Source organism: Gadus morhua, chromosome 8, assembly GCF_902167405.1.
Source record: "Gadus morhua chromosome 8, gadMor3.0, whole genome shotgun sequence".
Classification (NCBI taxonomy): domain Eukaryota; kingdom Metazoa; phylum Chordata; class Actinopteri; order Gadiformes; family Gadidae; genus Gadus; species Gadus morhua.
The window spans coordinates 19,873,310-19,896,857 of NC_044055.1; the positions used below are offsets into that span (position 1 = coordinate 19,873,310).

Here is a 23,548-nt window from a genome sequence, read left to right on the forward strand (position 1 = left end):
AGTACGTGGATGAAGCTTGTCAATGGATGTGTTGGCCTGGATGGTAGTCCATCTACGCGAAATGCTAACGTGTAGTCATGTAGCCTAGTTTATTATTATGATTTTTTTTATAATTGGTATTGTAGCAAATAGGGCGTAGATCCGTGATGTGAACTCATCCCAGCACATTCCGCCGTATCCTTACCAGAGAGGAAGGTCAAGTCTGCCTTTCGCCAGGAACCGGAGATGGACGAAAAAACTGCAGAAATGCGGGATGCAAGGAGATCTAGTGAGACCGCTACGAGTTTGTCACTACAGCTGGACTTGGAAAACGGTATAAGGCAACGCTTACATTGTGTTCAATCATAAGGATAAGCGTGTGTTTGTGTGTGTGTTTCTGTGCGTTAGGTGCTGTAAGGTCTGCCTGGTTCCAGTGTACATCGCGGACACTTTGGTCGAATATAACCACTATGAACGTTATACAATTATTTCGATGGCTCGTTGGTGTCTCTATTTCGGACCAGTATAAAACGTGTAGGCCTCAGTGGGTCTGGAGCATCGGCGACACTTGCTATGCACGCGCACACTTCCATGTGTATACTATTGCACAAATGTTGACAGGCATTGAGCATGCATCATGTCCTCTGAAAGAGGAAAGCGCACCCGGTGAAACCGTATCAGATTATTAATAATGGATAGATTATTCATCGATAACAGCAATGCAATTGAAGTAGGCTAGCCTACTGACCCTGTTGTGACTAACGGGTTCTGCGGCTCACAGTTTGCAAAATTCGATGCCCAAAATCAACCGAATGATCTACCACAGTCAGAGTGACTAACAGCCATGTTGTGATTATTTCAATATAAAAAAGAGTTCTATAGACTGAAGGCTGCGGAGGTTTTGCAAAGCGTAATCATATTGGCAAACTAGTCTCATAAAATTTGTCAACGCGCACTTGCTGCTCTTAAAATATCCATGTTTATGTGTTGTCTGTGTATGTTCATAGGTCCTGCATAGACATTGGACTGCACATTAACTTCTGTAATAATCAGCTTATCATACACAACATCTGCTGCGCTATGCTAGCCACCCCCCACACTCACACACACACACGCCACATTTGTCAGTCTGAATCTAAAAGGATCTTGTATAATCTATGATGATACAAAGGCTTTGTGGTATTAACCAACTCTGAGCAAAGTAGAGGTTTTTATTGTTTCCTGACCATCATGGAGTTGTTCAGGAGACATATTTTCTAAACTAGGCTATACTATCCCCAAACATCTTGAAGCATGACATTACTTTATTAATACAGTTTACTGTAGCTTTTATTTGGGATTTGGTTCGGTAATAAAAAGCCTATCCAATATGGGCATACAGTGAGTTAGCAGTACATTCACCTTTATAGGTAGAGAGTTCACAATAGTTTCACCATAATAGACGGTGGAACGATAGTGAAATACATGCATAAGCCTGTGTTTATGTCTCATCAGGGCTTACACTCTGCAACAGGCCGCCATTTTATCTGCTGACAGGCAGAGGAGAGTATAATCCTCTTTCCCTAGGACGAACACACACGCATGCACACACACACACACACACACACACACACACACACACACACACACACACACACACACTCAACAAACATCATCCTCTCCCTTCTAGAATGACCACTGTAATGTGATTTCAGCTCAAGCATCTGATCCAAAATGATAATAGCTGTGGAAACCATGGCAAACGAAGAAGCTAGGCCTGTGTTGCTCTATGCTGTTGTTTTTCCTGGTCTGCCCTGTCACACCGGTCTGTCAGAAGTCACATGGTGTTGTGTCAGTTTGACAAGAAACCCTTGTACAATTGAGTAATCATATTTGGCATATAGATGGATAATCCTCCCATGGCTATAGTGACTATTCACTCGTTCACTGAAACCGTTCTCTGCTCAAACTAACAATAGTACAGCAAATAAATAACGTCACGTAAGAGAATCCAGGAATTATTTCAGAAGAAAAACTGTGTTTTTGCTTGTTAAACTGGTATTCTTACAACATAAACACTCATTACCCTCCTACTGCCTCCCACGCTCTCCTGGTCTTTGTAGGGAACGATGCTCCTTAATCCTCATTTCTGATTGGCTGTGGATGGTATACAAAGACATCAACCAATGGCAGCATGTCCAGATTAAAGAGGACGCCAATCCTATAGTTTACCTGATTAGCAGATCTGGGCCCCCAGGAATAGAAAACACTTGCTGTAGACACAGCATGTTTAAAGAAATGCTCTTTTTTCTGGTACATTTACTGGACATACCTACTGGAAACCTCAGAGATTGGGTTGACCTTTAACGTTTTACTGTACTTCTGGTAAGTGACGATTGTAGCCATATAGCATAGGCTAAATTCGTTCCTATTATTCAGTAAGGACTAGGAGTATTGATTTCCTGTCATGTATAGTATTGCAAAACAATCCTTCCTTTACATATAGTGCAGTGATATTAAATGTGCACCTTATGTCAGTTGCTTGGGCAATATTATCAGAGATATATTATGTGAACTATTACTATCGGAACAGGCAGGATAACTTACACTTATAGTTGAAGCAGCTGCCAACTAACCAAATAACTATCTTACCAACTATTTTATTCAGCAGTGAAGTTGTTCATATTAAGTATGTATCTGCCGAATAAATGCAACAACGGATACTTAGCAGGAAGGTTCGGTCAGGAAATGTATTGCTTCTCCATTTTGCAAATGTAATCGGGGTTAAAGCCAACAACAATCTGGATGTGCATGTGTTGTTGTTAATACAATGATCTGTTATATTAATACTATCTCTTTCTTTGATCTATTGTCAATACTAGTAGGATCATATGGATCGTCTCTTCCAATGCACGCTAAATAAAATACAGCGTCCTTGAGTAACTTTCAGTGGTTTTCAATTACCCCTTGTAATCCTGTGACCCCCTCCTTCCTGTGGGTCCACAGATCCAGCCAAGAGGGCTTCTGTATCAGAGGTGAGAGGATTTGATTTAGCTCCTTCCGTCTCCGTGGATGTATTGATTGACTGATTCCATTTACTGCGTCTCTGTCTTCCTCTTCTCACTCTGTCTTTGTGGTCATATCATCTGTATTGTCCGTTCCCATCCATGCAGCTGTGTGTCTACAATTAGTTCATAAAAAAAAGGATTAACGAGTTGGAACGAGTTACATGTTTACCTACTCTTGCATTCTCTCTCATTCTCAATCTGTGTCTTTGTCTTTTCGTCACTCTCTCTCTCTCTCTCTCTCTCTCTCTCTCTCTCTCTCTCTCTCTCTCTCTCTCTCTCTCTCTCTCTCTCCCTCCCTCCCTCTCTCTCACACTCTCACACTCTCGCTCTCTCTCACTCTCGCTCTCTCGCTCTCTCTATCAGATGCCGTCCCCTTTTGGAGCGACGCACGAGAAGAAGATTGGCCACAGGAGAGTGGATGCCTCTGGGGAGACAACGTACAAGAAGGTATGTGTTCTGTCTCTCTCTTCTCTAGAGAGAGGCAGGGTTTGATATCAGTAGGTTGCAACCCGTGTAGGCACGGGGACATGGCACCAAGTTATGGACCCTGTGCTCCAGCTATGAGTGGGGGCTGCTCTCATTTTCTTTCGTCACACATTTGAACATATAAACAACCCAACATATATCTCCTAGTATTAGGATGATAGCTAGGTAACTAGAATGAAACATTATCATACCCAAATCTGTGATGCTTGGAAACCAAATGATCCCTGCGTAATAGTACTTGTATGAGGTCTTTCCTTGGAGTATAAATATCTTGTGGAGATAACAATGCTTGCTTTATATTTATGTATTTGTCATTCGCCAAGAATGACAAACCGTTAAGAAGAAAATATAGTTTAGTATACGTAGGTTTAGGTGGAGTCTCCAAATAAAAAATGAAATCCAACGCAAACCAATACAAAAAATACAATTCAAATGTAACGACTGAGCAGGGCGAGAAGAATGGCACCAAGCCAAACCATCGTAATCTCACCATGCGGACACAAAATGTTGATAAAGACTGTCTGTTCTGATTGAAAGCAATTTACCTATTTTTACCTTTTTAATGGCCCTACCTACTCTTGGGCCCAGGGTAGTCCGTCCGACTTTCCCCCACTAAGTCACTCCTCTGGAGGCAACCTGCTCAAAGGTATGCAGAGCACTCTCCAGGGCAGCTGGGGTTTGGTGCATTGCTGTTTGGTGCATACCCAACGTTTTACTGCAACATTAATCGAAATTACAAGCAATTCGTCATCTGCAGATAACTGCAGTTTCAGCCCGGATGCCTGCCCGTATTAAGACTTCCTGGTGCCCCTGGAGTCTAACCAGCGACACCAGTACCTACCCTCCCCCACCCCCACCTCCAGCCCATAGCACACAAACCATACCATACTTTACTACATTGGTAACAAGTCAGTTGTGAGTAAACCACTTGGCTTCATATCACGGCTAACTTCCCAAAGCAATTATGCATATGTTGTTGATTTGAAATTATGTTAATACCTTCAAACAATGAAGAAATTTTGTTCTAGCTTTTGTTGTCCTCAATGAAATATAATCACTAATCTCAGCATCTATATTTTTCTAAATCATAAGAAAGTTTATACTTTTCCTTTTGGTTTTCAAGTAAGATGTATAGGCTAACATCTGCTAGAATAATCAGAATCGTTGAAAATTTGCTTGTGTCTTTCATCCAGTAGCTGGCCACATGGATACCATGTTCCTGACAACGCATAGTGTAGCTATATTGCAATTATAGCTAACCAAACAATGAAATCGGACATTACAAAAAGCTATCCATACTCACAGCACCGCAAAACAGGCTGCACAGAGTCCTACATCTAGGACTCTGTGCAGCCTGGTAGGTCACTGAAACACATTGTGGGACAAGAAGTTGAACTCCACCAGGTGTGAGTGGATAAGCCCCTACAAGCCCTTTGAACCCAATAGTTCTGCAGGCCATCCAAGGTATCAAGCATTATCACTGATTTTTAATCATCGCATAGAAATGAATGAACTATCCTCAACCACAATACTCTTTTGCAGATTCTGTTCTTTGTTTTTCTGTCAGAATCAGAATCAGAATCAGAATTGCTTTTATTACATTCTTATTGCACAAGTACACAGGCGTAAAATGATTATGCTTGATCCCTCAACACACACATAGCAGCAACAATACAATATAAAGCAAATAGATATTTATAAAATAAGTTAAAATAAGTAACAGAAATGTAAAGTAATCAAGTGGTAGTGGTACCAGCCAAGGTTGATCGTAGTGCAAAATACATTGCACTGCACAAATGTTGTGCAATAACAGTATTAATGCAGTAAATATGAGATTGAAATAGTGTCTTGTTTTATCATGCGTTGGGTTGGTATGATGGTAGTGGAGGGATTCCCCCAGGAGCCTAACTCCTTGGGGGAAAAACGGTTCCTCATCCTCTGGGTTTTGGCCCCGAGGCCTCGGTACCGCCTCGCCGACGGCAGTACCTCAAAGAGTTTGTTGTTGGGGTGGCTGGGGTCCCTGATGATTCTGTGGGCCTTCTTGACACACCGGGCCTTGTACGTGTCCTGATTGGAGGAAAGCTCACGTCCACTGATCCTCTCAGTGGTCCGCACTACCCTTTGCAGCGCTTTGCAGCATTGAGCAGTGCAGTTCCCCGACCAGGCTGGGATGCATCCTGTTAAGATGCTCTCCGTTGTGCCTCTGAAGAAGGCCCCCAGGATCGTGGGCCCCATGCCAAACCTTTTCAGCCAGCGGCAGAAGTGGTCACACAGATGCACACGTGCCTCAGTGATACACTGATACTCTGGCGTTGCGTTGGCGGTGCTGTTCTCACCCCCGCGCCCCCCCCCCCTCCCCCCCTGCTCCGTGTCCACAGACCACGTCGTCGGCCCTGAAGGGGGCCATCCAGCTGGGCATCGGCTACACCGTGGGCAACCTGAGCTCCAAGCCCGAGAGGGACGTGCTGATGCAGGACTTCTATGTGGTCGAGAGCATTTTCTTCCCCAGGTGTGTGTCTGAGATGCTGTGCGTTTCCCGGTGTCTTCCTTCCCTCGGGTCTCCCTCCAACCCCGTGCCTCTTGTCTCCGCAGTGAGGGCAGCAACCTGACCCCAGCACATCACTACCCGGACTTCAGGTTCAAAACCTACGCCCCCGTGGCCTTCCGCTACTTCAGAGAGCTCTTTGGGATCCGACCCGATGACTACCTGGTACAATAGATGTTTTGTTTTCCTTCTAAGTTGTTTAATTATTATTTTTCTAATACATGCCATGGAGATAGACCGTGCCATGGTCTGAACGCCCTAGCTCTACCTTAAGCATGAGACTTTAATATGTCATGGTTTGAGTAGACCCACGCATTACATCTGTTTTGCATAATTGCTTGTTAGTTTGTGTAGCAAGCTTCGGCAAACGCATTATACTTTGAATGTCTTCATGATTTTTGTAATGCACCAATGGTCGTTGGTGATGATATTAGGAAGAACAACATGCAACTACACACAAACACTTGCACAACACACAAATAGCAAAAAGATTAACCGAGAATGTTAAGTATGAAAGTAATAAATATCCAGAATGTATTAGAGAGCGAGCGCCACACTTAGCGCCTCAAGACAGTTGTATGCCACCTGTGGTATATGAAGATTAGACGACTTTCCTTTTGAAAGCTGCAAGCAAGGGTCGAAAAACTCAAGTTAGTGGGCGTGGATGAGTGCTTGTGTCTGTGTGTTTGCATGTGTGAACAGGCGTGTGTTTGAGAGTTCTATGGTGTTGTAATGGTTCCTCTCATCTCATGGTGTATCCCTGCGTGTTTGGTTGTCTCCAGTATTCTCTGTGCAACGAGCCGCTGATTGAGCTGTCCAATCCGGGCGCTAGCGGATCCATATTCTACGTAACCCGCGACGACGAGTTCATCATCAAAACCGTGCAACACAAAGAGGCTGAGTTCCTGCAGAAACTACTTCCTGGATACTACATGGTAAGACGGAGAAGTGTATTTCAGTCCCAGTCATAATGTTCTGGACTTGATCCCAAATATATGCTGCCTCTATGCATCCTTGAGCAAGACGCCAAAGTCCTGCCTGCATTTTTAAGGTCATACTGTATATCTAATTGGCAGTGGATTAGTAAATCAAGTGTGCATATAATATAGCTGGAGATGAGGAAGGGGCTGACAGGGGAAGGTCTGTGTAGATTTCAGTGTTTGTGGGTTTGTGGACTTATGAAAGCAAGAAGGTGGACGATCCTGATCCTCATTATCCTGACCAATGACGGAGAGACTTGGGGCAGGGTTGTACCTGGCTCTGACCCTGGCTAAGCACCCTTTAACCTGCTAAGCATGTCCTGCAGTGGCACGCAAGCAGGCCTGAGTGATACTCCTCCTGCAGAGAGCTCCCACCCGGGCTGCAGGTGGAGGGCTTGGGCCCACACATCCTCATCTGAGGGCCCGTCAGGACGGGAGACATTGCAGCAGGCCTTGTTGTGGAGCTGACTTCACGGGAATTCTTCACATGAAGATTACTTTTTTTTATTTCTTCTTATTTTAATGAAAACATGTAAACCTACTTTACTCCTCTTTCTAAATTCTTTCAGCTACTCTGCACTCTGCCCAGTTAGTTTGCGGCAACATTGTGGGAGCAGCACTTTTAATGACTTTTAATGACTCATTAATTGATTAAATGAATTGATTGTGCCCTGCCTCACTTGTAACTTGGCCTTGGGGCCTCACTGCAGTAAGACAAAGGGCTTCATGCAAATGTGTAATTACAACAACGGAGGTCATTATTATTTATGCTGGCCTCGATCCTCCCGGCAGCACGATTCCCTCTCATAGGATTAATTCCCCACGTACTGAATTAAATAGTTGTAAAGGAGTTTGTGACATTATCCTAAGCATACCGCCTACTCCCCATCCCCCCCCCCCCCCCGCGCCCGGCCCCCTCCAGAACCTGAACCAGAACCCGCGGACCCTGCTGCCCAAGTTCTTCGGCCTGTACTGCGTCCAGTCGGGGGGCAAGAACATCCGCATCACGGTGATGAACAACGTGCTGCCGCGCGCCGTGCACATGCACCTCAAGTTCGACCTGAAGGGCTCCACCTACAAGCGGCGCGCCTCCAAGAAGGAGCGGGAGAAGTCCAAGCCCACCTTCAAGGACCTGGACTTCCTGTCGGACGTGCCCGACGGCCTCACCCTGGACCAGGAGACCTTCGGGGCCCTGGTGAAGACGCTGCAGAGGGACTGTCTGGTGAGGAAGAGGGGGGGAGGTTATCGGTTCAAACCCAAATGTCCACAGTCTGAACTCCTGGCCTTCAGTATCCTTCAGTATATGAATCTAAAAATACATAAACGCATGAAAAAATCACTCAATTGCTTTGGATAAAAGCGTAGGCTTCGGTAGATTACAGTGAACTGTAAATTATGCAACAGAAAATAAAGAGGAAGGAGAGAGGTTCAAGATCGGGAATGTTTTACTCAACCTTGATTTGTTTCGTTTTTTTTTCTTGTTTTCTTGTTTTTCTTGTTTGATACTCTCTTTAGGTCCTGGAGAGCTTCAAGATCATGGACTACAGTCTGCTGCTGGGGGTCCACAACAAGACCCTGGCCGAGAAGGAGCGGCAGTCCCAGGGCTCCCCAGCAGGGGGCGACGAGATGCGGCCGGCGGCCCAGAGAGCGCTGTACTCCACCGCCATGGAGTCCATCCAGGGGGGGTCCAGCTGTAGGGACACCCTGGACCACGCTGACACGTAGGGAACAACCTCGTGACCTGATGAGGCTGCACACACAGAAGGACGCACACAAACACACACACACACACATACACTGATGCTCATATACACACCGATGCTGACCATGCACATTTCAATGGTGTCGATGGTGTGGAACTCATCCCCTTTCATCTACCTTGGATAGACAGACGGACAGATGTACAGATATATTTTTCTATATATAGACAAACAGATGGCAGATATATATATATATATACATATAAATATAGAGATAGATAGACAGACAGACAGACAGACAGACAGACAGACAGACAGACAGACAGACAGACAGACAGACAGACAGACAGACAGACAGACAGACAGACAGACAGACAGACAGACAGACAGACAGACAGACAGACAGACAGATAGATCGATCAAAGACAGATAGACAGACAGACAGACAGACAGACAGACAGACAGACAGACAGACAGACAGACAGACAGACAGACAGACAGACAGACAGACAGACAGACAGACAGACAGATCGATCAAAGACAGATAGAACGACAGATCATAGATAGATAGATTGACGGAGAGCTAGATACATCAATTGATTGATTGATTGATTTCTTTTCTTTTATAACCTGTGTCCAGAATGGGGGGCATCCCAGCCGTTGGGTGTAAGGGCGAGCGCCTCCTGCTGTTCATCGGCATCATTGACATCCTGCAGTCCTACAGGTAGGCCTCACGTATCCCTGGCTCCGCTGGCCCGGTCAGACGCCCTCTGGCCCGCCAGCGCCCAGCACTCCAACCACCTCCCCCTGGCTCTGATCACCTGCTAGCTGACCTTCTAAAAGGAGCAAGGATTGACTTGCATCACTTTCATGAATCCACCTCCACAGCCGTTGTGGTTCCACCAGATGTTAGATTAAACGTGGGCAAGATCAGAAACCTCATCTGCAGCTGATAAACCACCAGCCACTTCAAAGGCTTGAAACATAATCTGCTGTTTGTTTTTAACGCTGCCAGGATGATTAAGAAACTGGAACACTCATGGAAGTCCCTTATTCATGACGGGGTAAGCAGACATTAAATCTTTCATGCTTGGATGGATTTGTTTTGACATTAATGTAAACCGATACCTGATTGAGTCAGTGCACAAAGTGTATCTGCTTCAAACCACTTTGTCCTAATGCATATTCACAATGTCACGGCGGTCAAAAGGAATATTTGTGGGAAAGAATATAATTAATATATAGATAATATATGATACATTGCTGCTGTATGGTGTGTAAATCTAGTTATCGTGATATTTTATATCTCACTCTTACTGTGTGTGCGTCGGTGTGTGCATGTATTTCTGTGTTTGCTTGTGTATGCGTGTGATTATTTGTGTGTGTGCTTGTGTTTGCATGTCTGTGTGTGTGTGTGTGTATGTGTGTGTTTGCGTATCTATGTATGTGTGTGTGTGTGTTTGTGTGTATATTTGTGTGTGTGTGTGTGTGTCTATATATGTGTGTGTGTGAGTGTGTGTTTGTTTGCGTGTCTGTGTGTGCGCGTGGTTGTGTGTGTGTGTGTTTGCATGTCTATATATCTGTGTGCGCGTGGTTGTGTGTGTGTGTGTGTGTGTGTTTGCGTGTGGATGTGTGTGTGTGTTTGTGTGTGTGTGTGTGTGTGTGTGTGTGTGTGTGTGTGTGTGTGTGTGTGTGTGTGTGTGTGTGTGTGTGTGTGTGTGTGTTTGCGTGTGGATGTGTGTATGTGTGTGTGTGTGTGTGTGTTTGTGTGTGTGTGTGGCTGTGTGTGTGTGTGTGTGTGTGTGTCCATCACAGGACACAGTGTCGGTCCACAGACCCGGGTTCTATGCCGAGAGGTTCTACAGGTTCTGCAGCGCCACCGTGTTCAGGAAAGGCTGCTGTGAGTACTGACTGAACGTTATATGACCTCTCACTCCTGCTACAGCCTGTATGTGGAAGTCATGTTTCCACATAGAAACAATTAGGATGTTCTGTGAGTGTTGCTATTCACTTCCTCTAGATTTGTTTTAGAACAAAAACACAAATCCACATGGTTCTTTAGTGTTGGTGTGCGTCTTCACTTCTATGTTTGTTTCTGTTTAACCGAACACTTGACTGCATAGAAAAACCCTTCCCTTGTCATAACTAATGAATTGTGATTCATACGTTTGCTGAAACACGGTAACGGCCCCTGTGTTTCTGCAGCGCTGCGGCCCTCTCCGTCTAAGAGGGGCCGCGGGCCCCTGGGGCGGAGTCTGGGACAGAGGCCCTCAGTGTGCGAGGACAACCAGGAGCACCAGGAGAACCTGGAGAACCTGAGGGGCTCCAACTTCCCCCTGCTGGGAGTCGATGGTAGGACACGGCCCCCCGCTGGATCCATGGAGGGATGGAAGGAAGGAAGGAAGGAAGGGAGGGAGGAAAGAAGGATGGATGGATGGATGGAAGAAAGGATGGGAGGATGGATGGAAGGATGGATGGAAGGATGGAAGGATGGATGGAAGGATGGATGGATGGATGGAAGGATGGATGGAAGGATGGATGGATGGATGGAAGGATGGATGGATGGATGGAAGGATGGAAGGATGGATGGAAGGATGGAATCTCACATCTTCTGCGGCCGACCGGGACAGTGAACACTCTATATCCCTCGTTTTCAAAATGTAGCACTTTGGTTATTTGCTTGGATTGATTGGATTGGATTGATGGATTGAAAGGACTTGAAAGGATTTCTTGGTAGTATCTGCATGGTTGAATGCACTTATTGTAGGTGACTTTGGATACAAGTTGGAGCTTAATCAATGTAATGACATGTAATGGAAGGAAAGAAGCATGGGTAGATTGATGGATAGATGGATGGATAGATAGATGAAATATGGCAGAATGGATGAATGGATATAGATACTGGTGATCACTGTTTCCCAAAGTGGGAAAAGACTGATCCCAGACTGTAATAAAACATAGCACAGGTGACAGAAACATTTAGAAATCTGTTGCACGCAAGAGCTGTAAATAAATACAGCACTTTTTTTAACACAGGGTAAAGGCCTGACCAAAAAAAGGTTTTGTGAACCACTGCTGTAGATTAATAGATAGACAGACAGGCCCAGACAGATGCTCTCCCCCGCGTGTCTCTAGACGGAGGGATGCACGGACACAAAGATGGAGAGATTGACTTCCAACATGCTTTAATGTTCTCTCTGCCCCTTCCCCTCTCCAGGCAGGGCCCCACACTTCAAGCCTCCGTCCTTCGAGGACGCCACCACGGCCTCCATCGCCACCACCCTCTCCTCCAACAACTCTCTGCCCACCACCCCCTTTGACACCCCGGAGCACCCCCGCAGCCGCCGACTGATGCCCTCCCCCGGCGTAGCCCGGTGAGCAGGGGGGGGCGACGCCTTCAGGGGGGCACGCGTGCTCCTGTCTGGGGGCCGAGGTCCATCGGTGAGAACGGCGCATTGTGTCCCCTTGTTTGCACTTGTTGCCGTGGTGACCAGGTGTTGTACTTCCAGGTGTCAACAGGGAGTGGTCGAGGTGCACACGGAAAAGCAGCAGACCATCACTGTGGAGGTTGAGCTCAGGTGAGACGTGCGGGACACGCCTGTGCACACACACACACATGTGTGTGACTTGATCTCGATAACTTCGTTATACATTTTTGAGGTTTGCGAAAAAGTACCAGGACCTCGTCTTGTGTCGTGTGCTCCTTCAGCAACGTCCCAAACAGCACGGAGCTCACACAGATGACAGAGAGGACCTCGCCCGACCCCCCCGCTCCCCCCAAACCAGAGGCCATCCCCCCCTCTCCCCCCCACCCAGAGGCCCTCCCCCCCCTCTCCCCCCAAACCAGAGGCCCTCCCCCCCTCTCCCCCCCACCCAGAGGCCATCCCCCCCTCTCCCCCCAAACCAGAGGCCCTCCCCCCCTCTCCCCCCCACCCAGAGGCCCTCCCCCCCTCTCACCCCCAAACATAGGCCCCCTTCTCCTCCCCCCCGCTGCTTCAGTCCATCCCCAACGCGCTTCTCCCCCTCCCCCTCAACACCCCCGTCCCCCTCCTCCACCGCCAGCCCCCCCCTCCCTGCCCCTAAACCTGCGCCCCCCTCAACCAGCGCCCCTCCCCCAGCTCCTTCTCCCCCCGCCCCTCCTGCTCCTTCCACTCCCCCGCCGACCGCGCTCCGCCCTGCGGCCGCCCCGGGCTCCGCCCCCCCCCCGGCCTCCGCCTTCACCCCCATCCGCCCCGCCGCCGACCTGGCCGGGCCCCGCGCCTCCACCCTCGCCTCCTCCTCCTTCTCCTCCGCCACGCCCCCCCCCTCCCTGCCGGCGAGCCCCCAGGTGCCCCAGCAGGCGCGGCACGCGCCGTCCAATCAGCTCTCGGTGTCCAGCAGCCACAACTCGTTGGAGGGGGAGGTGCCGGTCTCCGACATCTACTTTGTAAGTCCCTCCCATTTTGTAAGCCACTCCCACCGCACCCGTTGATGTTTATTACAGGGGATTGTGGGTGTCGGAGTCAAAACAAGGTTTTTCGTAATGGGTGACCTTACTGTTACATGTGACGAGTGATTAGCTAAGACCAAGGCTAAAATTCTAAAAATAAAATAAAGATTACTCAATCTAACTGAATTTACTTATTTTGCAAAACCTTCCCATATGCTAAGGTCAGCAAAAAACCTGAAACTACAGGTTTGACCTCAGCTTTAGTACAGAGAACCTGTGTTTATTTAATATCAGGTTTCATCCAAGTGTTCTGACGTCTGTTAACTGTGTCCCTCGCAGTGGACCAGTCAGGACAGCGTGGTAGAGTTATGAGGGTGAGGGGAGTGTGTGCGAACGTGGGTGTGTGCGTGCGTGTGTGGGTGCGTGCGTGCGTGCGTGCGAGCGTGTGTGTGTGTTTGCATGTCACCTTGGGGTGCAGTCTCTGGCTCTGTTGGTTTGATATATGGCTGAAGCATGTGGCAATTCAAGGCTTTTGAATCTCAGCGCTTTGCTGTCCTGTACAGCATGGTGTCTTTGCACACTGCTCGTGTGCCTCTGCCTCTCATCTATCTATGGTCATACATGCACAATGCTGCGCCATTTCATCATGACATTCAATCTGTTTTAGTCTCTACATCTCATTGTAAATCGATTCCTCCTCTGGTTATGTTTATCCCCACACTGTGTGTCTCTTCCTGTACCCTGTACATTCTGTCCTCACTTTGAGCATATTTATGTAACGGGTACATTACATACATATGTGTGTGTGTGTGTATGTGTGTGTGCATCTGTCTGCCTATGTGTGTCTTTCCATTCATCAGTATGCAGACGGCCGCTACTGGGTGTACTCTCCAGTTCTTGGCCGCCGTAAGCTAAACTCTAGCTCGAGTTACAATGTAAGTCCCCACGAGGATAGTTAGCGCTAAGCATTTTTTTTTTTCAAATCAAAAAATGCTGACATAGCATCGCTAAGCGCCTGTTGCCGCCCCCGTCTTGGCTTCTCACCTGTAGACCCGGCAACAGCCCGACTGTCTTGTAGTTCGGTCCAATAGAACACACCAGTTACAGCAGACCTGGCAGCTGCGTAGTCTGCACTGGTAGCAAGCGGCTGCTGTCTGTGTACGGCTGGTATGATCTGGTGTAGCGGACGTGTGATTCGCATCGTCTGCCCTTAACCGAAACGGGCGTCTCTCCGAGCGATGTGGGCCGGTTGTACGTGGTTCATTAATGCGTTGACTGTATCCATGAAGTTCTCTTATCGTCTGCTCTGTCTCCCCCCCCCCACCAGCAAAGTCAGGAGGACAGGAGCTGGGTGTATTCTCCCCTTCACTCCGGCTCAGAGTCCAGAAGGGACTCTGGCGGGGAGAGTGATAAAGTGAGTCATACCTGGTGGTTTTTTGACCTCTGAAGGGAATTATGGTCGGTCATTTCTCCCTTCTGATAGGGAGATGACGTATTTCTCCCTACTGATGGATGGCTGACCTAACGTTGTTGTTGTTATGCTTTTCTTTCTTTTCTTCTTCCTTTCTTTTCTTCTTCTTTCTCTGTCCTTCTTTCCGTCTTTCTTTCTTGCAGCAGTAGCAGTTGGGTTCATGTCTTTATTGGAAATGAAAATCTTGGGGCTCAAGACAAGACACTCCTAAACTCAGTTTGGGATGGACTTTTTTTAACGCTGGTATCCCAAATCACACGTGAATTCCTATATGTGCAATGCAAGTATGCAGTGACATGTTTACAAACATATAAAAACACCTGTGCGCAGGTTTGCTGCATTATATCGCAAAAAAAATACTCAATAATAATATTTTGTCATATCAAACTATTTACAGCGTAACATGACTTGAATGAAAACAAATCAGAAGAAAATAGAAACCGAGAGCCGAGAGAGAGCGATGGATACTGAACACCTGCGCCCTTGCTGGTTCTTACTTACTTATGGCTGCTCATATCAAAAAGCCATGTTCTGTGGGAGGGGCTAACCCTCAATTTTCTCATCTATTGGTTTGTGAAGCTTTCAATCAAACCGCAGCCTGTAGGTGAGTCAGGGATTCGTTGTGTGTGTGCGCCGCATGGTTTTGTCTCCGTACGCTCCGTGTAAATCATGTGCGCTCATTAGGCTCTGTGACTCTGGCTATGCAATACGGACAACAGCGCTGGGGAAACGGTCGCTTGAAAGCCGTGCCTCAGCACTTTTCTACGACTTCATGCGTTCATTTGATCTATTGTTGTTCATTGTACAGCGTGGATTGATCCTTTTTCATGAAGCCTAAAATGTGTTGTCTTTTTTTTTAAGCATGCAAATGCTGCACATGGAGTTGACGGTTGAAACGTGTTTTATATGCTACCATCTGTTGTCGACGGTGAATAGTGTGTTGATTGTTCATTTAGTACTTGCTGTGTTTAATTCGTGTTCCTTTACAGTACAGCTGGTTTCTTTTTTTATTTTCGATAGTGTCTTGTGTCCAGATGGAAAACTTTGTGGTCTGACTTTGACTAGTGTTCATAATGCCTTAATCGTCAAATTATTTTCTACAAAAAAAAATGGTCTCCTGTCAGATGACTGCATTTAGATCAAATTCTATTCATTAGTAATAATCTCTCTCGCACACACACACACACACACACACACACACACACACACACACACACACACACACACACACACACACACACACACACACACACACCCTATTTATATGCATATATATATATATATATGCATATCTTTCTCAATCATATGCAAAAAGGTAAAGGCAGAGTGAGTGAAAAATAGCAATTAAGGAGCAACTATTAGTAATTTATGTATAATATGTTGGTTAATGAGGACGAAGGTTACCTATACAATTATTTTTTGTAACGTGTACACCTGTGTGTATTTACATACATGCATGTGTTTCTGTGCGTGTGTTTGCGTGCATGTGAGCATTCGCATGTGTGTGAATGTGTGGTTGACATCCATGTTTATTCTGTTCCTGTTTTTGTTTTCATGCGTGTCAGCTCTGATTAGACTACTCGTTGGGACTGACCATGGGATACTGGTATTGGCCGCATGCATGAGGGCTGCATAAGACATAGCAATGTGAGGTTTGCATTCATCAGTATGTTCTTCAAACTGAGGCAATCATCCATAATCTACAAAGTGTATTGTATACAAAAATAAACCATGAAAAGTCTACTGTGGCCACATGTGTAATGTTAACCCCCATTTGACTTCCACTGTTGGATGATCATTGCTGTAATTAATCTATATGTGTTGGGCAGTGTTTATAGCTGATCACTGTGGAAAAGAAAATGATTATTAAAAAGTATATTCTCATCAGCTCAGTGTGACTGATATATTATATTTTTAACCAGCAACAGATACTTATATTATTGATTGTTATTAATGAAATCCATACTTTCTGTTTGCATGGTAGAGTAGAAATAAACATGGAAGTATTGGGTGATAACATGGAATCTCGCATATCTACCTAAATGGTTAGGAATGGATGCATTTATCTTTCGGCCAAACTTGGCTTTCAAATGAAAATTAACACAGAATGATGTATTTGTCCGACGAGGCCACTAGATGGCGTTGTGACATAATGCTTCTGTTTCCTACCGCAATTTGATTAAAACGTTAACTTGTCTTTGACATTTCGTTGCGTATGTGCAAGCTTGTTTAGACTTGGGATTTAAAAGAAAGCTGTTAAGCAGTAGCTAATATATTTTATCATCATTCAAGTCCTTTAAGCGCATAATACTCTTGGTATTTCAGAATGTCTAATGACCACGATGCTACTGGATTACGCCTACTCTTGAGTAATAAGATTTCCTTTTTATATATATATATATTTATCTATGTATAATATATATAAGTGTATATATATATATATAAGTGTGTATGTATATATATATATATATATATATATATAAGTGTGTATATATATATATATATATATATATATATATATATATATATATATATTATGCAATTCACATTACACATCAACACATTAAATGTTACACAAATAAAAATGTATGCCTCCTTATTCCTTATGTTTTCCATCATATATGTTGTACGTATGTCTATGTGTGAATGTGTAGGAGGAGGTGTGCATTGTGAGCATATTTTAGTCATGTTTTTTTGTGGGTTTTATAATGTTTGTCTGTGTGCGTGTGTGTGTGTGTGTGTCTGTACATTTGTGTTTGTTTCAGACTTGTATATGTTTGTAATTTTGTGTTTCTTTCAGTTGTGTGTGTTTTTGTTTCTCATCCATTTTGTGTGTGTGTGTGTGTGTGTGTTTCAGTGTTGTATGTGTTTGTGTGGGTTTTTGTGTGACTCAGTTTAGTGGGTGTGTTTGTATGTCTTACAATCTTGCCGTAATGCATGTATGTGTATGTGTGTGTGTGTGTGTGTGTGTCTATTTGTATGCATGTCTGCGTGCATGCGTAGGCGTGTGTGTGTCTTACAGTCTTTCAGTTTTGTGTGTGTGTCTCAGTGTTGTATGTGTTTGTGTGGGTTTTTATGTGTCTCAGTTTAATGTGTTTGTTTTAGATCTTCCCCTATTGCATGTATGTGCATGTGTGTGTTTATATGTATATGCGTGCACATTTATGTGCGTGTGTGTGCGTGTGTATGTGTGTTTATGTGTGTTTGTGCGTGCTGGTGTGTGTGTGTGCGTAGCACAGGTACAGAGGGCTCAGTGAGGTGGTGGCTGGACTAGGCCGGGTCAGGCAGGAATGTGTGATGGACAAGGGATCAGGACCACCTGGGCATGCGTCCAGGAATGTAATTGCCCAACCCCCCCCACCCCATCTTCCACGCTTCTCCTCTAAGCCATCTTATTCTCTTCTTTGAACAGTCTTAGCTCTTCATGCTATCCCCCCGCCCCCCCACCCCCCAACAGTCTCACACACACACACACACACACACACACACACACACACACACACACACACACACACACACACACACACACACACACACACACACACACACACAATCATACACATATGCACACACACAATCATACACATGCACACACAAATGCGCACACAATCATACACATATGCACAATCAAACACACAACACCACACATCAATAGAACAACATGACGTTAATAGGAGGTTTACACCTTTGTTTCAGGGGGGGGGGGGGGGGGGGGGGGGGCTCTCGTCTAGTGGATAGGGGGTTTGACTCCTGCAGCCCAACCATTCTGTGTTAGAATTCCAATATCTGCAGCCCAAGCAGGACACCTAACCCTCTGCCTGCTCATTTATGTTGCTCATCAATGCGCTTTGGAAGTCGCTTTGGATAGAAGAGCCCACTTAATACCACATTTTCTTTCATATAATTCAATTTATGAAATAACGGAAAGGTACCGCGTTTGAGAAGCAACGTCCGTCTTCAAACACCCGCTCCAGCACAGCTCCGGCTGTAACAACCTTCATGATAAAACACAAAAAAATAAAGAAGAAGTAGTAGAAGTAGAAGCAGTAGGAGAGGGAGAGTACAAAGTCATCACAGAGCAGCCATTCCCAAATCCTCTCAGTGAAAGGCTGGGGAGCCCCTGACTTAAAGAAGTGCCATTGTGCGGCAGCTTCTCCACCTGGGGTGAAACGGGTCCAGCTTTCATCTCCAGGAAGCATAAACAAATGGCTTTGTTCTTTCAAAGCAGCAGACAAGGCAACAAACAAGAAGAGGTCACTATGTGTGTGTGTGTGTGTGTGTGTGTGTGTGTGTGCGGGGGGGGGGTGCCTGCGTGTGCATTCAAGCAAAAGTGTGCGTGTTTATATGTCTTGCGTTTGTTTGTGTATCTGTGTGCCTGAGAGTGTGTTTGTTTATGTGCGGCTGAGCATGTGTGAGAGAGAGTGTGTGTGTGGTTCTGTTTTTGTGTTGTTATATATGCATGTGCGTGGGTGTTTGTGTGTGCGGGCATGCATTGGTGTGTGTGTGTGTGTGTCCGTGTGAACGAGTGGGTTTATGTGTGCGCTTGGTGTGCTTATAAGAGAGCCAGAGCTAGGGAGAGAGATAGATCAAAGTAGGGGGTGTGTTTTTGAATTTATGTGTGTGGGAGGTGAGGCCTCACCTACCCAGAATGCCTTGCCTTCCTCCTTGCTGCCCACTCAAGTTTTAAGTGGGCTGCAGATATTTCTCTTTGGAGTCCAGCATTTTATCTCAACAGTCACGGCTATTCGCAGATCGTCCCAAAATAACGTTACTATGTCAACCAGCATATCTGTTACAGTTATTCACTGTGCCAACAGTTTCCACTGACAGCTCCACAAGTATTACCTTGGCTTGGACTGTAATAAAGATTTAAAAAAAAATGCCATTTCTGTTTCTTTGCTTTGAGATGTGGTCTGAGCTTTATTCCTACTGTAGTAGTCTTCAGAAAGCTTCTTTATATTCGATTCACTGTCTCTATCCTGCCGTTGGGAATTTCGCATCAAGAAGGGGTGGAGGTGTCTTTCTTTTCCCCCGTGTATGTTTTGGCGCTTGCATGTGTATTTGTGTGTTGTGTGTGTGTATGTGTACGTGTATGTGTTTCTGTGTGTGTGTGTGTGTGTGTGTGTGTGTGTGTGTGTGTGTGTGTGTGTGTGTGTGTGTGTGTGTGTGTGTGTGTGTGTGTGTGTGTGTGTGTGCGCGCGCGCACGCTTGGGTGCGTGTGCTTGGCGAACGGTGAGACGGATGTCTTTCAATACACAAAGGTAACCGTGCGCCCTCTCGCACGCAGATGAATAGCGAGGCAGAAAAAGCCCCGGCAAAGCGATGCGCTGTCAGTGTCTTAAGGCACTGTTTATCTTTTGGCCAGCCCCGGAGAAAAACAAAGCCATCGATTTCTAATCCTAATCCCTCTCTCCAGCGCCTGCTTTTATCGATCCACCATCCAGCCGTAATGAGATGGAGCGAGAGAGGGCTGATGAAGGACACGTTTCTCATTTAGTCCACGTGTTCTCCCTTTATACTTTTCTGGGAGGCCTCGCAGCTCTGCCCACTCAATTTCTGGTATCTGTGATGATTCGAGCTCTATGCCAGACTCCATACCGTTATAATAACACACATAATCATGCTACAACTAATAATAATAATAATAACAATCATAATAATAATTATTATTATTATTATAATAGTAGTACTACTACTATTAATAATAATAATAATAATAATAATTAAAACAATAGCCTACTATCCCATATCAGAAGATTTTGATGAAGAAGGAATCAAATTAACATGGAAAATAGTTAGCCTATACGACGCCTATATATGGGTTGGTATGGCATGCAGAAATTGACCCAGCAAAACCTGAGGTCAGGAAAATGGCATACGCCCTTAACTAGTTTATATCTTAAAGTCATAAACCACCAGTGGAATGAGGAAAGGAAGAGGGTGCCTATGGAAGACCACAGAGAGACAGTGGAAGAAGGGAAAACGCCCAAGTTTAGGCTGGTATTCCGACCTGGTGCGTGCCATGTTAGATCAAGAATCAACCAAATGTGCTATCCCAATCCCTCAAACTCTACCTGTATTCATTCTTTGCCATACCCATTCCTTTTTTTGGTATGGCTACACATCCTTGGGATATGATATAACCGTATTACACAACTTATTGAAATGTGGCTCTGCATTGAATTCTGATTATCTTCGCATAGAAAAATATAACTGCTTTGTAACTATAAGTCTGTTGGCATGCACAGTGGCTTGTAAACAAAGAATCTAATCATGATTGAACAAGATTTCTTATCAAGATTTGATATTTTCAACGTGAAATGTATTTGAAGCTGCTGTTCACTGCTGTTTGATTCGGTGGCTTCAGTCTGTCCAATGTGTTTTCAATCTGTACAATGCTGTATCAGCCTGTGCAATGCTGTATAGACCCTTTTTAGTCAGCATCATAATTACGTCACAGTGTTAGCCTGAGACAGTCAAAACGACAACTGGAGGTAAATAGGTTGCCATTAGGAAAACCATATCTCCAACTAGACCTGTAGTATTTTCATACTACTTAAGTTCTACAGCAAAGTCTCCAATAATTGTATTGTTTGAGAACCATTTTACTTTTGTGATCAAAGTACAGCAACATGATTTATTTTAACAACATGACTTTGAAAGCATGGTTGTTCTTTCATATGGTATTCTACCACACAAGGGTATAACACAATCGCATTGCCATTTTAAATGTTCAACAGTTTAATGTGGTTAGGATGAGTCATAGTCTGAGTGCAGGTCTTCTCTACGGCTCAGTACCGTGTCATTTGAGAAAAGAAACGTGTGTAATTCGTTTCCAGGGGAATAACATGGAGAGGCAAAAAACACAATATTGAATATTAATATTAGCATTTATTTGATTATGTGTTCAAACTTCGGACACTTTCTTTAATTGCATGGATGAAAATAGAGGGAGGTTAGGGAGGCTGTATTAAGAATATACCCTTGTCAGCGTCATACCCTTGTAAAACCGTAAAAAGAAACACTTTATAACTGGTAGGATAGAAGAACGTCTAAGGAAACAACATGCAAATCAAAAGACAAAAGATTAATAACAGGTTTTTTTGCTTTATGTTTGTTGATTCAACCCAAGATCAGCCCAAGCCAGGCCCAAAAAATAATGTCATTGCTTACTAACAGAAAAGGGATATTTTTAATTAAAACATGCTACATGTAACACATTGACTGTACTTAATCATAAAATGTCCATGATCATCAGAGATCAGGGAAACATGTCCAAATACTGGCCTCTCAACAAAAACACTGCCAGTGTTCTCCTTTGAAATGTCCGTCATGGGTTGGAATGTTTGTTTTTCTTTTGGCCTGTGTGTCATGGTAACCCGGGATCCACGATATGAAAGAACTTGACACACAGACACAGCCTTCTTTAGCCATCGAAGCAACGAGCAAACTTGCCATGTTGTTGTCATTGTTTCGTGCACCTCACACATTTAACTCTCCTCATCTCCTTGCACTACACTCTCAGTATCTGCTTTTACCCCGAAACTGGGTATATTTTAACATTGTTATGGTCGGAATGGTGTTTCTGATCGTTTTAAGTGCAGTGTTGAGTATGTGGTCCTGTATTGACGACTGGGGTCGATCAGCTTGACTGTCTTGACTCTAGTTACCAACCCCCTATATCACAGACAACTCCCTCATTGCGTTGGCCTACACTGGAAGTGTGTGATCTGCTGTGGCAACCAAATTGAAAACTGTATCAACTATTGTTAGATAACTTAGATCCCAGTTATCTTCCCCTACCGAGTGGGGAAGAAATGTGGCCAGTGGGTTGAAGGTATTGTGGCAGTTGCGTGGGGAATCTATCAAGCAGAAATATCCACTAAGGTAAATGTTCAGCAGCTATAGGCTTGTCTTATAAAATCTTAGAATCATAGGTTGTGTAAATGACAAGTAAGACAAGAGACAACACGAGTTATTTGAGTGTACTAAACAAATTAATCAATGTCTCTGGTAACTGCTAAACATTGAGAAAACGATGTTGGGAAAACCTTGGTAACTTTGCTGAAACAATGAAGTTGGCAGGGGGGATTTTGGATAGGATTTGGGGATTTGATTTGAAAGATCTAAAACAATCCCACAGAGCAGTTTATTGAAAATCTAGATTAAGTGCTAAGGTAAGTATAGCATTTCAAAGTATGAGAGTCTACTCAAGAATATCGTGCTGCATTTGAGTCACATCTGGTGGGCTCCATGTTATGGGCCACTGTCAGCCAGTATTGATGTGGTGTACGTCTACAGAATTTGTAAATTGCCTATTTGGTTGACACACACAAAATGGCTTCTTGCAAGACAGCCTTCTAACAGCGTGGAAGGTCTCTTAACGTCTCTTAAGGTCCAACCACCAGGACCGAACGGCACCTTGTCACTCCCATTTCTAGTCTTTCCTTTTTCAACGTTCGATACATTTGAAGCTGCGGGTTAGTCCGACTGCTGCTTGTTCTTAATTTATGTGCAGTAGGGTTTAATTATGTGCTATGCCCTTCCTCCAGTGTATATGCTGTGCAGTATTGTTTGAGTCGGTGCAATGCGGCTGGTGTCTGTGTTATGCTGTATTTGATTTAGCCTCTGGCGGGGTAGTTTGTACTGGTCACTGTGAACTGACAGTGTTAAATGTTTGTGGGAAGCTTTTTGGAGAACTACTTTGTTTTAACACAGCTGTTGCAATCCTGTTGTTCGATGGTTTGCCCCATCACAGCTGGGATGTGAACTTTGCATTTACTTTGCATGTAAGGGTCATTTGGATTTTCCATTCAGGGGGAGGTTAATACAGGGTTAGGGGATGGTCCTAGAAAAACAATGACATACAGTTCAGGGCAATATTTGAATTTGTTTCTGATATCAATGATTA

General features: G+C 44.9%; 1 protein-coding gene across 1 annotated transcript; it reads left to right on the forward strand.

Moving 5' to 3' along the window:
* Positions 1-25: 25 nt before the first annotated feature.
* LOC115548671 (phosphatidylinositol 4-phosphate 5-kinase type-1 gamma) lies at positions 26-16,833 on the forward strand. The gene is made up of 20 exons (XM_030363434.1): positions 26-313; positions 2,965-2,993; positions 3,390-3,473; positions 5,891-6,021; positions 6,105-6,222; positions 6,840-6,992; positions 7,960-8,259; positions 8,553-8,758; positions 9,378-9,461; positions 9,753-9,801; positions 10,553-10,637; positions 10,943-11,089; positions 11,955-12,111; positions 12,247-12,315; positions 12,447-12,588; positions 12,707-12,735; positions 12,842-13,163; positions 14,027-14,101; positions 14,494-14,580; positions 14,781-16,833. The coding sequence occupies exons 1-20, from the start codon at positions 226-228 to the stop codon at positions 14,784-14,786; spliced, it is 2,361 nt and encodes a 786-aa protein (XP_030219294.1). The 5' UTR covers positions 26-225; the 3' UTR covers positions 14,787-16,833.
* Positions 16,834-23,548: the final 6,715 nt, after the last annotated feature.

What these genes read in the sequence shown, in the direction of transcription:
- LOC115548671 (XM_030363434.1), top strand. Translation starts at nt 226, where the DNA reads ATGGACGAAAAAACTGCAGAAATGCGGGATGCAAGGAGATCTAGTGAG. An exon ending in TACTTCCTGGATACTACATG is followed by an intron (nt 6,993 to 7,959) that starts GTAAGACGGAGA and finishes GGCCCCCTCCAG; the next exon opens with AACCTGAACCAGAACCCGCG. An exon ending in CGCTGCAGAGGGACTGTCTG is followed by an intron (nt 8,260 to 8,552) that starts GTGAGGAAGAGG and finishes TACTCTCTTTAG; the next exon opens with GTCCTGGAGAGCTTCAAGAT.